Source organism: Rhinatrema bivittatum, chromosome 1, assembly GCF_901001135.1.
Source record: "Rhinatrema bivittatum chromosome 1, aRhiBiv1.1, whole genome shotgun sequence".
Classification (NCBI taxonomy): domain Eukaryota; kingdom Metazoa; phylum Chordata; class Amphibia; order Gymnophiona; family Rhinatrematidae; genus Rhinatrema; species Rhinatrema bivittatum.
Window position 1 is genome coordinate 699138241 of NC_042615.1, and position 18496 is coordinate 699156736.

The following is an 18496-nucleotide window of genomic DNA, read 5'->3' on the forward strand; positions in this document are numbered from 1 at the left end:
GGATGAGCATTAGAAGCTCTATACCCACTGGACCCGGCAGCGAGAGAACGTTTGCATTTCCCTAAAGTGGATGCACTGGTCTGTGACGGCACTAAGCGAACAACTATCCCAGTGGAGGGACGAGTGGACTTAAAGGATGTGTGCACGATAGACGGATGGAGTCCATCCTTAAACAGACCTTTGATGCAGTAGCAATGATATTACAGATAGCTTCTTGTTGTGCCCTGATAGCTCGTTCGTGCCTATTCCTGTCTTAGGAGGTGGATGACTCGGGGGTGAATCCCAGAGCAGTTATGGTACCTGCCGCCGCCTTTTTAGCTGACGTGGGCTCGGCTCTTGTCTGTACTTCGGCCAGAGGAATGGCCTCGGTGCTGGCAGCCAGAAGACAGCTATGGCTGTGGAACTGGTCAGCAGACACAACCTCCAAGGCAAATCTTACAAAGATGCCCTTTAAAGGATCACTCCTTTTCAGAAGTGAATTGGAAAAGCTGGCCAGTAAATGGGGCAAATCTCCAGTTCCCTGGCTACCAGAAGATAAGAGAAATCAGTTACAGTGCCCCTTGCCTATGAACGGTCGGTCCAGGGGCTCCCAACGCTTCTGCCCCTAGAGAAACTCGACATTTCAGAGGTCTCAGCCTTTTGGGAGGTGTCGTTCCTTTTGTAGTCGACAGCCCAAGAGAGGGGCAGGCTTGGGTTCAGGTTCGTCCCGAACCACCCAATTAAATTTTGCTGACCCACCCTCGGAACAAGGAGATAGAAGGTCGAATGTCCCTGTTCTACCAGCAGTGGGTCAAGATCACTTTGGACAAATGGACTGGAGGTCGTTCGAGAAGGATATGTGCTGGAATTTCACAGCACTCCTCGGGACATATTCATGGTCTCCTTACCACTCCCAGCACAAGAAGCAGACAGTGTAGACTACTCTTTTAAGGCTCTGAGGGCTATAATCCCAGTACCTGAGCCCCAGGAAAGTATGGGGCATTATTCCATCTATTTCATCGTACCCAAGAAGGAAGATTCCTTTCTCCCCATCCTAGACCTCAAGAGTGTCAATCGACATCTACGAGTGAATTATTTCCACATGGAAACCCTATGCTTCGTGATGATTGCCTATAATTGGGAGAGTTCTTAACCTCCCTGGACCTAGCCGAGGCTTACCTACATATTCCAATCCATCAAGAACACCAACGTTTCCTATACTCTGCATTATCAGTTCTGGGCACTGCCCTTTGGCTTAGCCACCGCCCCAGAACATTTTCCAAGATTATGGTGGTCATGGCGGCAGCATTGGGAAAAGAGGGAATCCTAGTGCACCCGTACTTGGACGACTGGTTGATCCGGGGCAAGTCCGTGAAAGAGAATCTCTGGGTGACCAACAGGGTGACCCCTTGCTTCAGGAACTCAGCTGGGTTGTAAACCTGGACAAAAGCAGTCTCAAGCCCTCCCAGTCCTTGGAATATCTGGGTTCAGCACCAAGCTGGGCAAGGTCTTCCTTCCGACCATGCAGATAAGGAAGTTGATGTCCCAAGTGCATCAGTTGATGAGCATGATATGTCCGACGGTGTGGAGCTACCTCCAAGTTCTCGGTTTGATGGTGGCAACCCTGGAAGTAGTGTCATGGGTGAGGGCACACATGCGACCACTCCAACGCTCACTACTGTAACGTTGGAACCCGGTGTCTCAAGACTATTTGATTTGCCTCCACTTACCAATGGGAGTATGCTCTTGGCTCCAGTGGTGGTTGCAGGAAGCTCACCTGAGCAGGGGTGTCCTTCCCCTGTCCTCCACGAACTGGCTGGTCCTCACAACAGATGTGAGGCTTCAAGGCTGGGGAGCTTATTGTCAGGAACTGACGGCCCAGGGGCGTTGGACTGAGGAAGAAGCCCTCTGGAACATCAACTACTTGGAAGCCCAGGCAGTCAAATTGGCGGGTCTACAATTCAGCCATAGAATCCAGGGTCAAATGGTCCGCGTAATGTCGGACAATGCAACTATGATAACCTACATCAAATGCCAGGGTGAAACCAAGTACCAGCAAGTGTCACAGGAGACAGATCTCATTATGGAATGGGTGGAAATACATCTACAGATGATCTCAGCTTCCCACCTCGCAGGCAAAGTCAACGTCAGAGCAGATTTTCTAAGCAGAGAGAGTCTGGATCCAGGAAAATGGGCATTGTCGGCCAAAGCCTTACAGCTGATAGTAGATCGCTGGGGTCTCCCGTCCATCGACCTGCTGGACACATCTCACAATGCAAAGGTTCCCCAATTCTTCAGTTGCAGAAGGGATCAGTGATCCTTGGGATCAACATTCTCGTTTAGACCTGGCCAGAAGAAGAGTTGCTATATGCCTTTCCTCTGTGGCCTCTGCTGGGCAGGGTAATTCGTAAAATCAAGCACCACAGGGAATTAGTCCTACTAGTAGCTCCAGATTGGCCCATGCATCCGTGGTATGTAGACATGTGGAGACTCCTGATGGAGACCCCCCCCCCCGTATCTCTCACCCTACAGGGGCCTGATACAGGTGATGAAGTGAGGATATTCTACGGCAGTAATGGCTACCGTACTATACCTTCTGAAGTTCTCTACGTCCCTAGCTTATATGCGGGTCTGGAGAGTATTTGAGACTTGGTGCAAGGAACGTGGTATCACCCCTTGTGTGGTCAAAATCCCTTCAAATTCTTGAAGGTCCAGGTAGTAGCTCTCTCCTGTTTCGGGGGTGAAGTGAATGGAATCCGCCTGTGGCCCATTTTCTGAAAGGGGTGAAGCACCTTCGACTACCCCTATGGTGGCCAGTTCCCTTGTGGAATCTTAATCCAATATTGGAATTTTTGGTAGGACCCTCCTTTTGGCCGCTGTGCAGTCTTTCCTTGTGTTTATTAACCTTGAAAATGGTGTTCCTGGTGGCGATATGCTTGGCACATCGCATCTCTGAACTGCAGACATTGTGTCGGGAACCATTCCTCCGGATAACTCCGGGAGCGTTACAGCTTCGCACCGTTCCATCCTTCTTGCCCAAGATAGTCTTGGAGTCTCATTTGAATCAGTCCATTTTGTTGCCTTCCCTGGATAAGCACAAGGATGCGGAAGAATACTGCCTCCTCCATCATTTGAAAGTCAGTAGATTTTTGGTGTGGTATCTGGAAATTTCAGAACCAGTTTGAAAGACGAACTGCTTGTTTGTCTTTCATGGTGGAAGAAAGCAGGATGAACCAGCTTTGTGGGTTACCATAGCTCGCTGGATTAAGGAGGTGGTCACAGGAACCTATGAGGAAGCAGGTTAAAGCTCATTTTACTAGTGCTCAGGCGGTCTCATGGGCAGAAGGTAGACCGCTGTCTGCCATCGATATCTGCCGAGCAGCAACGTAGTCCTCCTTACACACCTTCTCCAGGTTCTGTTGCCTGGATGTACAGGCCCAAGAGGACACAGCCTTTGCAAGGGCAGTGTTAACCGGTCCAAGGGCAGCCCTCCGCCCTGATCGGGAATAGCTTTTGTACATCCCACTGGTCCTGAGTCCATCTGGCCACACGCTAGGAAATGGAGAAATTACTTACCTGATAATTTTGTTTTTCTTAGTGTAGATTAATGGACTCAGCATCCCGCCCACGACTGCCGAAGAACAGTGCCAATGATTCGCCTGTGGAGTGGATTGTGATTCCAAGAGATTACGGGTAAGCCATCATCCATCTATATTTTTACTGGGGTTCATTATTTATGATTGCTTGAGTACAGTTATGGTTATCTGTTTTTAATCACATTTTTAAGAACATGCCATACTGGGTCAGACCAAGGGTCCATCAAGCCCAGCATCCTGTTTCCAACAGTGGCCAGTCCAGGCCATAAGAACCTGGCAAGTACCCAAAAACTAAGTCTATTCCATGCTACTGTTGCTAGTAATAGCAGTGGCTATTTTCTAAGTCAACTTAATTAACAGCAGCTAATGGACTTCTCCTCCAAGAACTTATCCAGTCCTTTTTTAAACACAGCTACACTAACTGCACTAACCATTCCAGAGTTTAATTGTGCATTGAGTGAAAAGAACTTTCCCCGATTAGTTTTAAATGTGCTACTTGCTAATTTCATGAAATGCTCCCTAGTCTTTCTATTATCTGAAAGAGTAAATAACCGATTCACATTTACCCGTTCTAGATCGTTCATGATTTTAAACACCTCTATCATATCCCCCCTCAGCCATCTGTTCCCCAAGCTGAAAAGTCCTAACCTCTTTAGTCTTTCCTCATAGGGGAGCTTTTCCATCCCCTTTATCATTTTGGTCGCCCTTTTTTTCAAGAGCAAGTCCACAGTGATTTTGAAGAGAATACTGAAGGGCTGAGATCATTGCAGGGGTGTATGTAGGGTGATGTCAGCTTTGAAATCTGACCCCCATCTCCATCTGCTGGCAGGGGAGCATAACCCACTGGTCCTGAGTCCATCTGTCAACACTAAGAAAATGAAATTATCAGGTAAGTAATTTCTCCAGTAAAACCTATGCTAAGGTCTTGTGTGCCTTATTACATCAGCCTGTTGCTATTTAGGAGAGCAGAGCTATAGCCTTCTGCAGCTTGATCTTGCTGACAGAGGCCAAATAAAGTTTATTTCACATTATAATGAAGCTGGAGGGAGAGGGGCTGAGGATGTCCCATCTGCTGTTCCAGACATCGGTCACTTTCAGTGATGTTGCAGCTTGTTTCTTGGAAGTGGAGTGGGACGTTCTGGGAGGATGGCAGAAGGAGCTGTACAAGAAGGTCATCAAGGAGATTCATGGCATCCTCATGTCACAGGGTAAATATGATTTTCCTGTCATCTACCACCCATAGACACATTACAAGATGGGTGCTGCTGTTTTATTAGGGCTGAATAAATCATGGTTGCTACATCCTGATTCTTAGTCAACTGCACTAGATAACTACACAGTACAATGTGTAACTCCAGGTTCTGTCCAGATGTCACAGGTCAAATATCACCCCTTTCTCCCTCACTCTGGCTCTAGCTCTCGGGAGAATTATCTTTATATCCTAGTTCTTCTTGGATGCTCTTAATAAGAAGTTGAGACTCCTCTCCTGGAGGACACATGCTGGCAGAGAAGATTGGCACCTGCGTTGCCTCCACCTAGGAAGAATTATTGTAGCTGCCATGATAGACCACTTGAATGCAAGAAATAGAGTTTAACAAACAAAATTTAAAAAACGTAATGTGGTATCTCTTTATAGGACCAACTTCATACATTTCTTGGCTCGCTGTCAAGAGCTAATATTCTCTTCCTATTCAGCCAATCATTGGAATGCCTTATATAATTCACTTATATTTACTGGTGAATGTCATCTTTCGCTCATTCTATTCTTGCCTTAATGTCTCTCAGTCGCTCCATGATGAGACCGCACTTTGAGAACTGTGTACAATTCTCGTCGCCGCATCTCAAAAAAGATATAGTTGCACTGGAGAAGGTACAGAGAAGGGCGATCAAAATGATAAAGGGGGTGGAATGGCTCCCTTATGAGGAAAGACTAAAAAGGTTAGGACTGTTCAGCTTGGAGAAGAGACGGTTGAGGGAGGATATGATAAAGTCTATAAAATCATGAGAGGTGAATTGATTATTTATTCTTTCAGATAATAGAAGGACTAGGGGGCACTCCATGAAGTTAGCATGGGGCACATTTAAAACTAATCGGAGAAAATTCTTTTTCACTCAACGCACAATTAAACTCTGGAATTTGATGCCAGAGGATGTGGTAAGTGCAGTTAGTGTAGCTGGATTTTAAAAAGGATTGGATAAGTTCTTGGAGAAGTCCATTAACTGCTATTAATCAAGTTGTCTTAGGGAATAGCCACTGCTATTACTGGCATCAGTAGCATGGGATACACTTAGTTTTTGGGTATTTGCCAGGTACTTGTAGCCTGGATTGCCCATGGTTGGAAACAGGATGCTGGGCTTGATGGACCCTTGGTCTGACCCGGTATGGCATGTTCTTATGTTCTTATGACCCGAGGAAGAGTGTAATAGCTCCCAAAAGCTAGTCGAGCTTTAGTAGGGGTGGTACCCCCAAAATGTTTTGGCATGTGTACATTTTCATATCGAGGGTGGGCCATTTCAGGTCCACTCCAGGATCAGTTTTGTTTTTTTCGTTAAAAATTTAATTAAAAAAAAAACAAAACGCAATCCAAAACCCACCCTAGCCCTTCCCATTTATTTAAATAAAAGCCCCCTGCTCATCCTCCTGACCCTACCCCCCCAGGACTCACCCAAATTCCTTGGTGGTCTACTAGGGGCCCGGGAGTGATCTTCTGCTCCCGAGCCACTAGCCCAGGAGTGGGAGGTCATTCCTGGGCTCCCGCTACACCATCGTGGATTTTGGGGGAGTCCTGGGGTGGGGGGGTCTGCTGGTGGGGCTTTATATTTAAATACATAGGAAGGGTTGGGGTAGGTTTAGGGTTTATTTGTTTTTTTTCTAAATGTACTTTTTTGGCTCCTTTCACCCCAAAAAATGTTAGGGAAAAATCCAAAATTTGTGTGTGTGGGGGGGGGGGAGGTGTTCCTATTCCCAAAATGCAACAAAATAGGAAATAACATCTTTATTTCTTATTTCATTGCAATGAATTCCCATCCTTATAATTTAGTTCAATAAAAAGGTCTCACCTTATAACTTTTTAACCTTTATTTCTTTCCACCTAGGATGGGTCAGGAATAGAAGTGGCTGTGTGCCACCATCCTCTTCATCAGAACATTAAATGGTTTAACCCCACCCAGGGTTTCTATAATTTAAATGCAATTTTGCTATTTTTGTTGACAGGTTATTCAATTCTTAATCCTGATGTAATATTCAAGATTAAAAAGGAAGATGAGAAATATTTCACTCAACACTATGAGTGGGAGGGAAAAGAAAACATGAATGATCCCGCCATTAGTAAGTAAATATGGATTTAAAGGGTTTTGCATTTTCATATCACAGGGGGTAGGTTATTAACATCAAACATTTGGATACTTAAAATCAATTGTCTAATGTGTTGTTAGCAGGTCCTCACAGAATCCTTCTAGACATGTTTGTTTTCTCATAACAGGCCTTCCGATTGTAACGTCTGTGTTCTCACTGAGCATTAAAGAAGAGAAAGATCTGCCTTACATTGATGATCCTGAATCAGAAATGACGGAAGAGATTCACCCTCTTGTAACAAGCAAGTATAAAATTCCTCCTGGACATTTCTACTGAGATCAACTGCTGCCATTTAGTTGTTTAGCAGTGGGATGACAAGAGGCTATCATCCTCTCTCTTGCCTCCATTGCCTGAGTCTCTGCTTTGGATGGGTGTGTCTGATCCTCTCTCTTGCCTCCATTGTCTGAGTCTCTGCTATGGATGGGTGTGTCTGTTCCTCTCTCTTGCCTCCATTGCCTGAGTCTCTGCTTTGGACGATTGGCTCATCCGGGCCAAATTGAAGTCTCTTTGCAAGCTGGCGGTCAGCAGGGTCCTGGCGGTTCTGACCTCCCTGAGTTGGATCATCAACATTCCCAAGAGCAAGCTTCGGCCTTCCCAGACTCTGGAATTCTTGGGAGCGCGATTCGACACTCGAGTCGGCAAAGTCTTTCTCCCAGATTCGCGAGCACTCAAACTCAGGGACCAAGTGCACTCTTTTCTCTCAAGCTGCCCATGGCCTGGGACTACCTTCAGGTTTTGGGCTCCATGGCCTTCACTATCGATCTGGTTGATTGGGCTTTTGCGCATATGCGTCCGTTAGAGAAAGCTTTGCTGTCCCACTGGAAGCCGATGTCGGAGTAATTTCAAACGCCTCTCCCGCTGTCCGAGTCTATTGTCGCCGAGCTACAATGGTGGCTCTCGCCTGCCCACCTGTGGAAGGGGGTGTCCCTTCAAACGCCGCAGAGAATCGTTGTCACAACGGACGCCAGTCTCTCCATCTGGGAAGCGGTGTGCCAGACCCAGTCTACTCAAAGCTACTGGTCTCCAGCCCAATCTCGCTGGCACATCAACTGATTGGAAGCTCGGGCGGTACGCCTGGCTCTCAGGGCCTTTCTCCCCCTGCTCCATCGCAAGGCGGTACGGATTTTCTCGGACAACTCCACAACGGTGGCCTACATCAATCGACAGGAAGGTACCAGGAGTCGCCTGGTGGCTCTGGAAGCCAGCAAGCTCTTCGCTTGGGCGGAGCGTCACCTAGAGCGCCTAGCACCGTCCCACATTGCGGGGAAAGAGAATGTTCAAGCCAATTTCCTCAGTCGTCAGACATTAGATCTCGGCAAGTGGGAGTTGTCAGACGAGGCGTTGAATCTGATTGTCCGCAGGTGGGGTCTCCCACATCTGGATCTGATGGCCACAATGCACAATGCGAAGGCACCTCGGTTCTTCAGTCGCAGAAGGGAACATTGTGCGGAAGGAGTGGATGCGCTGGTCCTCCCCTGGCCTCGAGACGTTCTCCTATACGTGTTCCCTCCTTGGCCACTGGTGGGCAAAGTGCTCCGAAGAATCGAGCTCCATCAGGGTCCCGTCATTCTAGTGGCTCCAGAGTGGCCTCACAGACCGTGGTTCGCTGATCTGGTAAACCTAGTGTCGGACGGCCCTCTCCACCTCGGTCATCTACCCCACCTTCTTCGGCAGGGTCCCGTATTTTTCAATCAGGCGGATCTTTTTTGTCTAGCGGCCTGGCTTTTGAATGGCGGAGATTGAGAAAGAAGGGATATAAGGAAAAGGTTATATCCATGCTCTTAAGAGCCTGGAAGCAGGCTACCTCTCTCGCTTATGTCCAAGTCTGGAAGGTGTTCGAGAATGCATGTGCTGCTTCGGGAGTATCAGCCCATAACACTCTGGTTTCTCAGGTCCTTTCTTTCTTACAGAATGGCCTCTCCAAAGGATTGTCTGTCAGTTCCTTGCGGGTGCAGGTCTCCACCCTCGGCTCCGTCCTCGACAACATTGTTGTCGGTGGCGACTCATCCGGATGTCATTCGCTTCCTCAAAGGGGCCAAACATTTGAAGCCACCGGTATGGGCTATTTGTCCCTCATGGAGTCTTAATTTGGTCCTTCGGGTTCTTTGTGAAACTCCCTTCGAGCCTCTACGGAGGGCTATGCTTAAAGATTTGACCCTTAAGACTGTGTTCCTGGTGTCCATTTGTTCTGCCAGACGACGAGTTTCGGAGCTTCAAGCTTTGTCGTGCAGGGAACCTTTCCTACATTTTTCTGATTCAGGAGTGTCTCTCAGGATGGTCCCCTCATTCTTGCCAAAGGTGGTGTCTCCCTTTCACATCAATCAGTCAGTAGAACTTCCAGCTTTTTCTTCTGAAGATGTCGCGCGTGAATCGGGGGGTGATCTACGCCGCCTGGATGTGAAACAGGTTTTGCTCCATTACCTGCAGGTGACGAATGAGTTTCGGATCTCTGATCACCTGTTTGTCCTGTGGAGTGGCCCAAATAAGGGAAATAAGGCTTCAAAGACCACTATTGCACGGTGGCTTAAGGAAGCTATTGCTTCGGCCTACATCTGTAAGGGCTGAATGGTTCCGGAAGGCCTAAAGGCCCACTCCTTACGTTCTCAAGCCACTTCTTGTGTGGAGAGTCAGTCGGTCTCTCCTCAGGAAATATGCAGGGCAGCTACTTGGAAATCTCTGCATATCTTGCTCGTCATTACTGCCTCGATGTACAGGCTCCAGTTTTTGGCTCCTTCGGGCGGCAGGTTCTTCAAGCGGGACTGTCTCGGTCCCACCCTGTTTAGGGAAGCTTTGGTACATCCCACGGTCTGGACTGATCCGGGTATGTACAGGGAAAGTAAAATTGGTTCTTACCTGCTAATTTTCATTCCTGTAGTACCATGGATCAGTCCAGACACCCTCCCGTGCTAGATCTGTTTTCGTTCGCTCGAAGTTTCCTTCCTTTGCAGGTGTTCCGGATACCTGGATTTTGTTCTTATTGTGCTTAATTGTGATTAGAGGCACATGAAGCATCTATCAGATGACAATGAGAATTAATCTTTATGCAAGAGCGTTATTCATACAGAATTCTTTCAATGGTTCAATTGTTCAATTAATTCAATTTTTCAGTTTTCTTGTTCTTAACTTGCTTGGGGAGTCATATCTGCTTTGAAAGTACTTTATACTGAAGGGATGCAGGGTAGGCTCTGACCTGATATGGGATACCCTTTCAGTTTTAGTCTGTCCATCTGCTGGACAGGAGGCTCAACCCACGGTCTGGACTGATCCGTGGTAGTACAGGAATGAAAATTAGCAGGTAAGAACCAATTTTCCTTTATCCATCCGTAATATATACAAGTAAACAAGATATCCTCAATTCCACCCGCCCCATCTGCTGTCATCACATCAAAAGAAGAGGTAAGACTAATATGCACAACATAGATTGTAAGATGAATCGAGGAAGAGAGCACCACATTTTGGCCCAAAATGAATAATAATAATAAGCTCCCTTCTCATGGTTATACTTCCAAGTTTCAAAGGAATTCCTAACTTTCTCAAATATACCCAATGTCCCTCTCCTCAAGGCGATTAACCTGTTCAAGTAATACACTTTTTTCAGTTTTTATATGACCCTCTCAAGTCTCAGGGCTTCTGGTTGCTTTCAGTTCAACGCATTTCGCCTTGACCCGCAAGAGACAATTGTTGTAGCAAACTCTGCAAGTCAAAAGTTTAACTGAGTCATTGAAGCCCAGGGAAGTCAGTTGAAGTGATCTTATCACTGATGCACCTATTATCGATTGGGAACAAGCCAAAGACAGCATCCCAATAATGATCAATTAATGGGCACTTCCACCACACTTGGATAAATATCCCTCTGTCCCCACAAGCTCTCCAGCACAGTTCTGGTATCTGTGGGAACATCTGAGGCCTGCTTTTGCAGCAGGACCCAGAGTTTTCCCAATGTTGACCTGAAGACCCAGCAATTTCTTTAGAATTCCGGCATCTCCAGGACAAATCTGGAGAGCTCCCAGGTATGGAAATGTGGACCAATGCCATCTTAGGAGGTCCACGAGATAGCTCAGATGTTGGGGGAGAGTTACAGGTCTTCTGGTCTCTGATGAACTGTTCAGCTTCCTTGATTGAGTTTAGGTAAATCCTCTACATTATTATTTTCACTGGGTACTATATTGCTGCCTGGAGGCCCATGCTTCTAAGCTCCACTTTATGTTTATAGAGATCTCATCTTTCCTGCATTGTCTCTGTGCTGAAGTCTGGGAATATTCTTACCAACTGGTTGTTATATGCAGCTTGACAGTGCCTCTCTGCTGCCTTATGATAAACTTCTCTATTTCCAGGAGAAATAATTATGAATGCACTTTGTTTTTATTTGCCTTATGTTGAGTCCTTGGTTTCTGTGTGCCGTTCCGATGTCATATTCCTTTGCTTCCATGATAATATGAAAACAGATTTCTTACAAAGGAGTTCTGGCTCTCGGCTCTTTTACAGAACTGGAAGATCCTGACATTGGAGTATCTGCCCAATTTTCTCTGTCTTCCACTTTGTCCTATAGAAATTTATTTAAGTGTTTTGTCTCTGCTCATCTAGCTTTCCAATTCTGCACTCCTCAATTCTGCCTCCTCAATCCTTTTGGTAGTTTTGGTTCTGCTGTCTCCAAATTTCCCACTCTCTCCGCTGTGTCTATTTTTTTATTTCCATGATGACTGTAGCTAAATCAGGGACAGGAAGATTTTTGGGAGCTCTTCCAAGGAAAGAAAGGTTAAAAATGAATTGTAATTAATTTTATTTGATGTCTCTGGTCTCCCTGGCTGGGTTTGTCTGAGCTGTCTGGAAGGCCGGGGGAGTTGCAGTCTTTTTTTCCTGATGAGTCAGTCTTTTTTTATACTTGAAATATTTTAAAATTGCATTTGATGGTTTGGGATCTCATTTCTTCCAGAAGTCCCTGGAAGTGTTGTTTGGGCCACTGATTTTCTTTCCAGTTGCGAGCAGGGCATGGGATTCGGCAAGGAGTTTCTTATAGGGTTCATCTTACCTCCTTAGTTCCAATATAAAAAATCCTCTCTCCTTCCGACAAAACTGAAAATTTAAGCCTCGTATATTGCAGAGGATGGGCCTGGTTATTACCTTGCCACTCCATGCAGTTTGCATCAGCTTTCTTGGAAGCCTGATGCAGCTGCACTGCTGATATTAGGCTTGTAACTCTGGCATTACTAAATGTCCCATATGACTTGTTCCATTTCTTGTAGCTGATTACCAGACTTGTTTGTGGCCCTGTAGGAATAAAGTGGCTTACTGGTACCTCAGTGTTAAAATTATCAGGATACTGCTAGAAGGGATTTCTGAAGATAATCTGTGCCGCAGCCCAAATTATTGTTAACTCTGCACTGGTGGCAATACCTATTTATTTATTTTTTAAAGTAAACTTTCACTCAAGGCAGTGTATAATAGTATTTAGCATGGAGTTATAATCTTTTGGTATATAGTTGATGTGCACAAGGTTAATACTAACATTAATAAAACTACATAGACCAATAATCCAGGACTACTTACACAGCAAAATTCTGAGCTCACTTGCATTGATAATAGAGGTGATGGGGTAACTTTTCTAAACATATTGTAACTATCTTTTCCCACAACAGGCTCTCCCCTTGTCAAACCAGACATTTTAATCCGATTTAAGCAAGAAGGCGTCAGGATTGAGCCCCAGAGAGCTGAGAAAAGAGGAAACCTCACCATCACAGGTGCATGTGAGGAACTGAATGAAGCAGGTGATGTAACTTGGATTAACGATAGTGATGGACTAATCCAAATATTTATTGCAGGAAAGACACCTCCTCTACACCAGATACAATGAGACTGAAGTGTCATAATTGTGCCCCCTAGCTTCCAAACTTTGTTGTATGGATAATTAGATGGCTGTAGTTACATCATTGGTATTCACTTTTAGCCCTCGAGAACTGCCAACAGGTCAGTCTTCAGGATACCCCTAATGAATATGCATGAGATAGATTTGCTTGCATCTGCCTCCATTGTATGCAAATCTCTCTCGTGCATATTCATTAGGAATATCCTGAAAACCCAACCTGTTTGTGGCCCTTGAGGGCTGGGAGTGAATACACTGACTTTCATTATTTCTGTTTTTTTGTCCTTTCATTTTCAGGTCTCTCTATTTTTTGCTGTTCATTCCTTTCTTCTTCTTCATTCTCCCCAACATTTCACTACAGCCTGTCTCTCTTCCCAATTCCTCTTCTTCCCTCTGAGGTCTTTTCCTCTCCTTCCGTTTGCATTCTCTCCTCTGTTTCCCCCCTCTCTTTGCATGTCTCTCTGTCCCTTTATTTACCCCAGTCTATTCACCAGCTCCTTTCTCCCATCCCTTATGATTTTTTCATACTTCCTTCCATCCCTCACTATTTCTGACCTTCTCATTACTGCCCCAACACGCTCTCCCTTCCTTCTTCCCAACAGTTGTGGCTTTTGTTTGTTTTCTGGGAGCCCTTTTGTTCTGGCAACTGGAGGAAGGGAAGGCAGGATGGTCCCCACTGGAATTCGTTGGAGGAAAGGAGGGGCAGGATGATGCATACAGGCAGCAGCAGCAGGAAGGAGAGAGGGAGGTGGGATTCCATAGCAAACGGCACATTCTGCAGCACTTTTCATTACTAAGGTATTGTGGGAACTGTGCCTTTCCTGCCGCGATTCCTTTCCGTAGCTACAGAGGATTGTAACTCCTTTTGCCAGGACATTTAAATTTTCTGAGCTCACGGGATTCGCATCCATTTCACTTTTAGCCAGTTGTTGCCTTTTTAATTCACTACCCCAGACCGTTTATAAGTTGAGGATATTTTCCCATTTTTCTAACAGGCAGCCGAGGTTATAGTCCTGACCCTACAGTGGAAATCCTGAAAATGGGCGAGCTTCATGTCGGTGACCAGCTGGAGGGAGGAGAAGAGGATACGGATACCAACAGTGGTGAGCAAAAAATTCCTTTATAATAAACTACTTTATAAATAGAGGGTGAATCTTATTACTGACTTTCAGTTTTTATTTCGAAGCCATTAGAATTCAATTGTTTTAAGCTGCCTGGTTTGAGGTCCAGAATGAATCCCAGGCCTCCAACAGGCTGTTCAAGAATATTTGGTTGTTGACTGTTATCAGTGAAGGGAATCACTGCAGAGACTAGAGTGAGGATCAGATGCAGAGATCAGAATGGGATTAAATATGGTCTGTTTTCCTATGTTCATTTGCAAAAACTTTCTGCCTCCCCAAGACTGGAATCGGATCTGGATTTAGGCATAGGTTATGTAGGCAAGTGCCTCTGATGCCAAATTTTGATAGTTGCTGGAGTGTCATCACTGCTTCCATTATGCCATCTGGGTCTGCCACCGCTGCACTGCTTGTCATGTAGAGAGCTATCAACCCCCGACCCCATAGCGAGAGCAACAACTCCAAAAGGAAAATTTAATGTAGGGCTTATGAGCCGCCAGTTGTGTCCTTGCCCACTCTCGCCCCTCATATGGATTTCCATGGTAATTGTAAGCTGCATGCTGAGTTTTAATTATTTGTTTGTTTGTTTTTATTTATATATATCTATGTACAGATGTGTGCATGCTACAAAAGTTAAACTCAAATAAGAAAACCCCAAGGAGCGTGTAATCTTCACATTAAGTAAATCACAAAACAAAAGTGAGAATTAAAAAACTTATAAACGTTCAAATTCCAAAAATTATTGAAAACACACAGTAAAAACTACTTAAAATTGAAAACAATTTTTTTTAAGTGATTGGCATCAAAGATCAAGGGGCAGCCAGATCTCTTGCCTCCTTACTGATCACCATAGCATCATTTGCCATTATCGCATAAACATCATAGTTCTTTATGTCCAAATGTGATAAACCCAACACAGTTCAAAGTGAAAGTTCAAATATCCAGTTAAGTCCCTTAACTTGCAGAGATGACATTGAAACCTCAATACTTGGTTCTTCATGCAGCAGCAATCAATAAAAAATTTCTTAGCGTCCAGACAGATGAATCCGGAACCAGTCTGTTATGAACCTCTACCAGCAGATGGAGATGGAGCAAATTGACGTCATAGTATATATACCCCTGCAGTGACATCAGCCTGCTAGTATTCTCCGTCTCCAGCAGACGTGCATTTCCCTACTGGGGATTGCTTCAATTTTAAAGGAGAATTAATTGGAGATTTGGATTGCTCCGCTCTCCTGTGGCGACTTCTAATGGTCCCTCCCCCATTTGAGAATTCCTGAGGTGATTTCCATGATCCTTCAGTTGAATGCTTTGGTCTGGTAGCTGGTTATAGGCTGGCATGGACTTAGCTAATTAAGCAGCTGAAAGATAGCGGGTGCAGGAAGCCGAGCACGACAGTGATGGTATATGCTCTCTCTCCCCACAACCGGAGACTATCTCTGTACTCAGCCGGGAAGGCTGAGCTCAAGTATGGTTTTGGGGGGGGGGGGGGAGGAAACAGTCAGAGACAGAGTGGAAATGTTAGTTTAGGACTTCCTCGGGTCTCTGTGCTGGGTGCGCTGTCCTGAGTGTTTCCGCTTCCGTTGGGGTTAGGGGAATTGAGCAGCCTGGCAGGTTGAGCGGCCCGGTTGGGCTAGGCCCCGCTGTTAGGATTCTTTCTTGTGCACGGCATGGTAGTCCGCAGTGGCATTTCATGCGCTTTTTTCTGCGTGGTCGGCTGCCCTCAACATGATCGTCAGTACGTGCAAGTGTGTCCTGTTATGTATCCGAATTGTGCGTGCAGCCTGTACGCACACTCTTACGCATATTGGTTGTGTGCCAAGGCTGGAGCAGTGACAGTGCGTTTAGCCTTTTGGCACACAAAGTTAGGAAGCTTAAATTTTGTGCGCACAGGGCTTAGGCTGGATGCACATCTTCAGTCACCTGTTAAGTGTACTGACACATTAATGGCGCCGGTGGCTAAGAAACCTAAGCGTCTTTCTTTTTGTTCTGCCTGTCATATTAGGGCATATCAGCCTGGAGTGCCCTCTAACTTATACCAGTGCTGCTTAGAGGCTCAGGGAGAATTATCTTTATCTGATTTTACTAAGCCTAGGTCTTCCCAGCCTGATGAAGGCCTGGTTAAGAATTTCTCAGGAGGGATGCCTGACCTTGGAACTCCCTTGACTGGTTCCTCAGCAGGGGACTGCATCTCAGTGGACGCCATATATGTGCCTCCTGGTCTTGATGTGGATCCTTCTGCCTTTTCTTGGGTAGATTTTTTTCGAGAATTGCAATCCTTCCTTCAGGTGCAGTTTTTAGCACCGTCCAAGCCTGTCAGTTCAGATCCTCAGGCGGTGGCCTCCCCCTCTTCCGGTAATGCGTCTCACACGCGGCAGATCTGCTCCTCTTCCTCTATGCCTCAATCGGCTTTTTGCCTTGCGGCTCTCCCGCGAGGGAGTATGTTCTCGGTGCTTGAACGGAGGGGAAGGCTCCTCTGTGCTGGAGAGATCAGCTGGTCGTTCCTGGCCCGGCAGATGCGCCGCAAGGACGGCCCCGTTCCTGTAAACCGCGGGAATGGCGGCCATTTTGTCTCCAAACCTCGCTGAGGAAGCTGAGCCTGATGGGGAAAGGGACACCCCCCCCCCCTGATTTAAGCCCCGTGGACCCCCCCAGATGCCAGCTCTGACCCCCTGCCCGCTAACCCCCCTCCCCCTCTACCAGGAAAATTTCCAGGACTTTTTTCAGCTGATTTTGTTCTCCTTATGCATAAGGCTTATGTTGCCAGCCTTCTACTGCAGGATGACCCCCCCCCCCAGATCCTCAACTGCCTGCCTGCCCTCCTCCTGCCAAGGTCAACAGCTACAATTCCCCCTCCTCATTTATCAGAAAAAGAGCAATCCAAAAAAGCTTTACCCTTGCAGGTACAGCTGATTAATAACCACTCCCTCCGCATTCCTGAGACATATCTTTGTGCTACTAAGAAAGTCTAAGTCTTCCCCTTTGTTTATAATAATGGATAATCAAAGTCTTAATCTATATGAACAAGTACTGATCAAACTGCATCTCATTTCTGGAGTGGAGGCTTGACTAGGAGAAGCCTCAGTATCTCACGCAATCCAGAGGTGGGAGAGAACAAAAGCTTCCACCTTCAATTACCCCATTACTTTTATGACGTTCAGCCCACACTTCTTCCTTGCATGTAGTCACTCAGCCTTACTGGATTTTCCTGTATGACAAAAGCTCCCAGAGGTCTCCTAAGGGCTTGCTAAGAGGGGCTTGCCTTCTGCTTTTGCCTTAGGTGAGCCCCCAGCGATACCTTAGCTGCTAATGAAGGAGGACATGCTGGTGTTTGCTGGATGGGACTGTTCCTCACATCTGGGTTTGCCAGACCAATTGTTGCTTCCATTGTCATTGCTCCCTCTGGTCACACACAGTTCTTCTTAGGGTTCCCTGAGGTGTGTACAGCTCCTGAATGGCCCAAGTACTACTCCATTCGCTCAGGTGCTCATTTCCTCTGGCTCCTGTTTTCCTTTTAGAGTTGTTGTTGTTATTGCTGTGGGACTGGAACCACCAATGCCCTACATTACAAGTGATGTGAATTAAAGGATGGCCAGATTGGGAGAATCTGGACAAGAGCATTCTGGGAGTGGGGTGGGGTGGGGAGAAAGTTTCCTTCCCTGTCATATTTCCAATAATTTTGAAGGGGAAGGGGAGTTAACCCCCTCCTCCCCCTTCCCCACATCCTCCAGTCATTTCTGGGAAGATACCCCTTCTCTTTGTACTGATCCTCCAATGTTGGAGGCTTGTTATGATATTTGTTATGGTATGTGTTGTATGTTTTATGCATTATGTGTGTGTTTTATTGGATGTGGTCTTGAAGTATTTTTTGTGAAAATGCAAGTTATAAGTTTTTAATAAATTAAAATTCCCTTCCCCTATCACCTATGGATGCCCATAATTTAAATACAGCCCTAAGTGGTAATCTTTGCAAGCCCCAGCACCAGATCTGTCCCCTGCACTCTGCAGAGGGGGAGAGGAGGGACTTCACCCGAGACTGTCAGGATTCAGACCATCCTCTTCCTGTTGTCTTTTTTTTATTTTTTTCATCATCTGCTCAGGAAAAGGGAGATCTTCAGTCTCAATCTATTCCCTCAGCTGTAGAATTCAAAGTGAAAATAGGAAGGAATTATCTGTGCTGAATTCTGATGAGGTAAGAATTATTTTCTATCTCCCTTTGTGCAGGGACTAGCATTTAAATGAAAACTTTTCCCTATGTAGCTCTTGCAACCTTCCCACTTCATAGCACAATGCAAAGATCTTTACATATTTGGGAACGTTTGCATTCTGGTCACCTTGAGATCAGCAGGATGGGAGGGGGCTTGCAGACCGTCTCTCTCTCTCTCTCCTAGTAGACTTCTCAGTCGCAAACAAATGAACACGCTTTCACTCTCACAAACATACTCTGTTTCATATATTACTCCTGGGGGAATTCTGCACAAAAAAGCTTTAAATTCTGCAAACTTTATATTGGTCAAAATAACACAATTTACATGACAGTCTTTTAAGTAATTACATTTTAAATTAATACAGAATAAAGTTATTTCTT

General features: G+C 45.8%; 1 protein-coding gene across 1 annotated transcript in view; it reads left to right on the forward strand.

Moving 5' to 3' along the window:
* LOC115075325 (zinc finger protein 93-like) overlaps positions 1-18496 on the forward strand; it is a 143042-nt gene that overhangs the window by 82282 nt on the left and 42264 nt on the right. Inside the window, exons 8-13 of the mRNA XM_029575623.1 lie at positions 4657-4783; positions 6790-6903; positions 7058-7171; positions 12567-12695; positions 13786-13893; positions 18009-18100. Coding sequence (XP_029431483.1) covers positions 4657-4783; positions 6790-6903; positions 7058-7171; positions 12567-12695; positions 13786-13893; positions 18009-18100 — 684 coding nt within the window. The remainder of the gene's footprint in view (positions 1-4656; positions 4784-6789; positions 6904-7057; positions 7172-12566; positions 12696-13785; positions 13894-18008; positions 18101-18496) is intronic.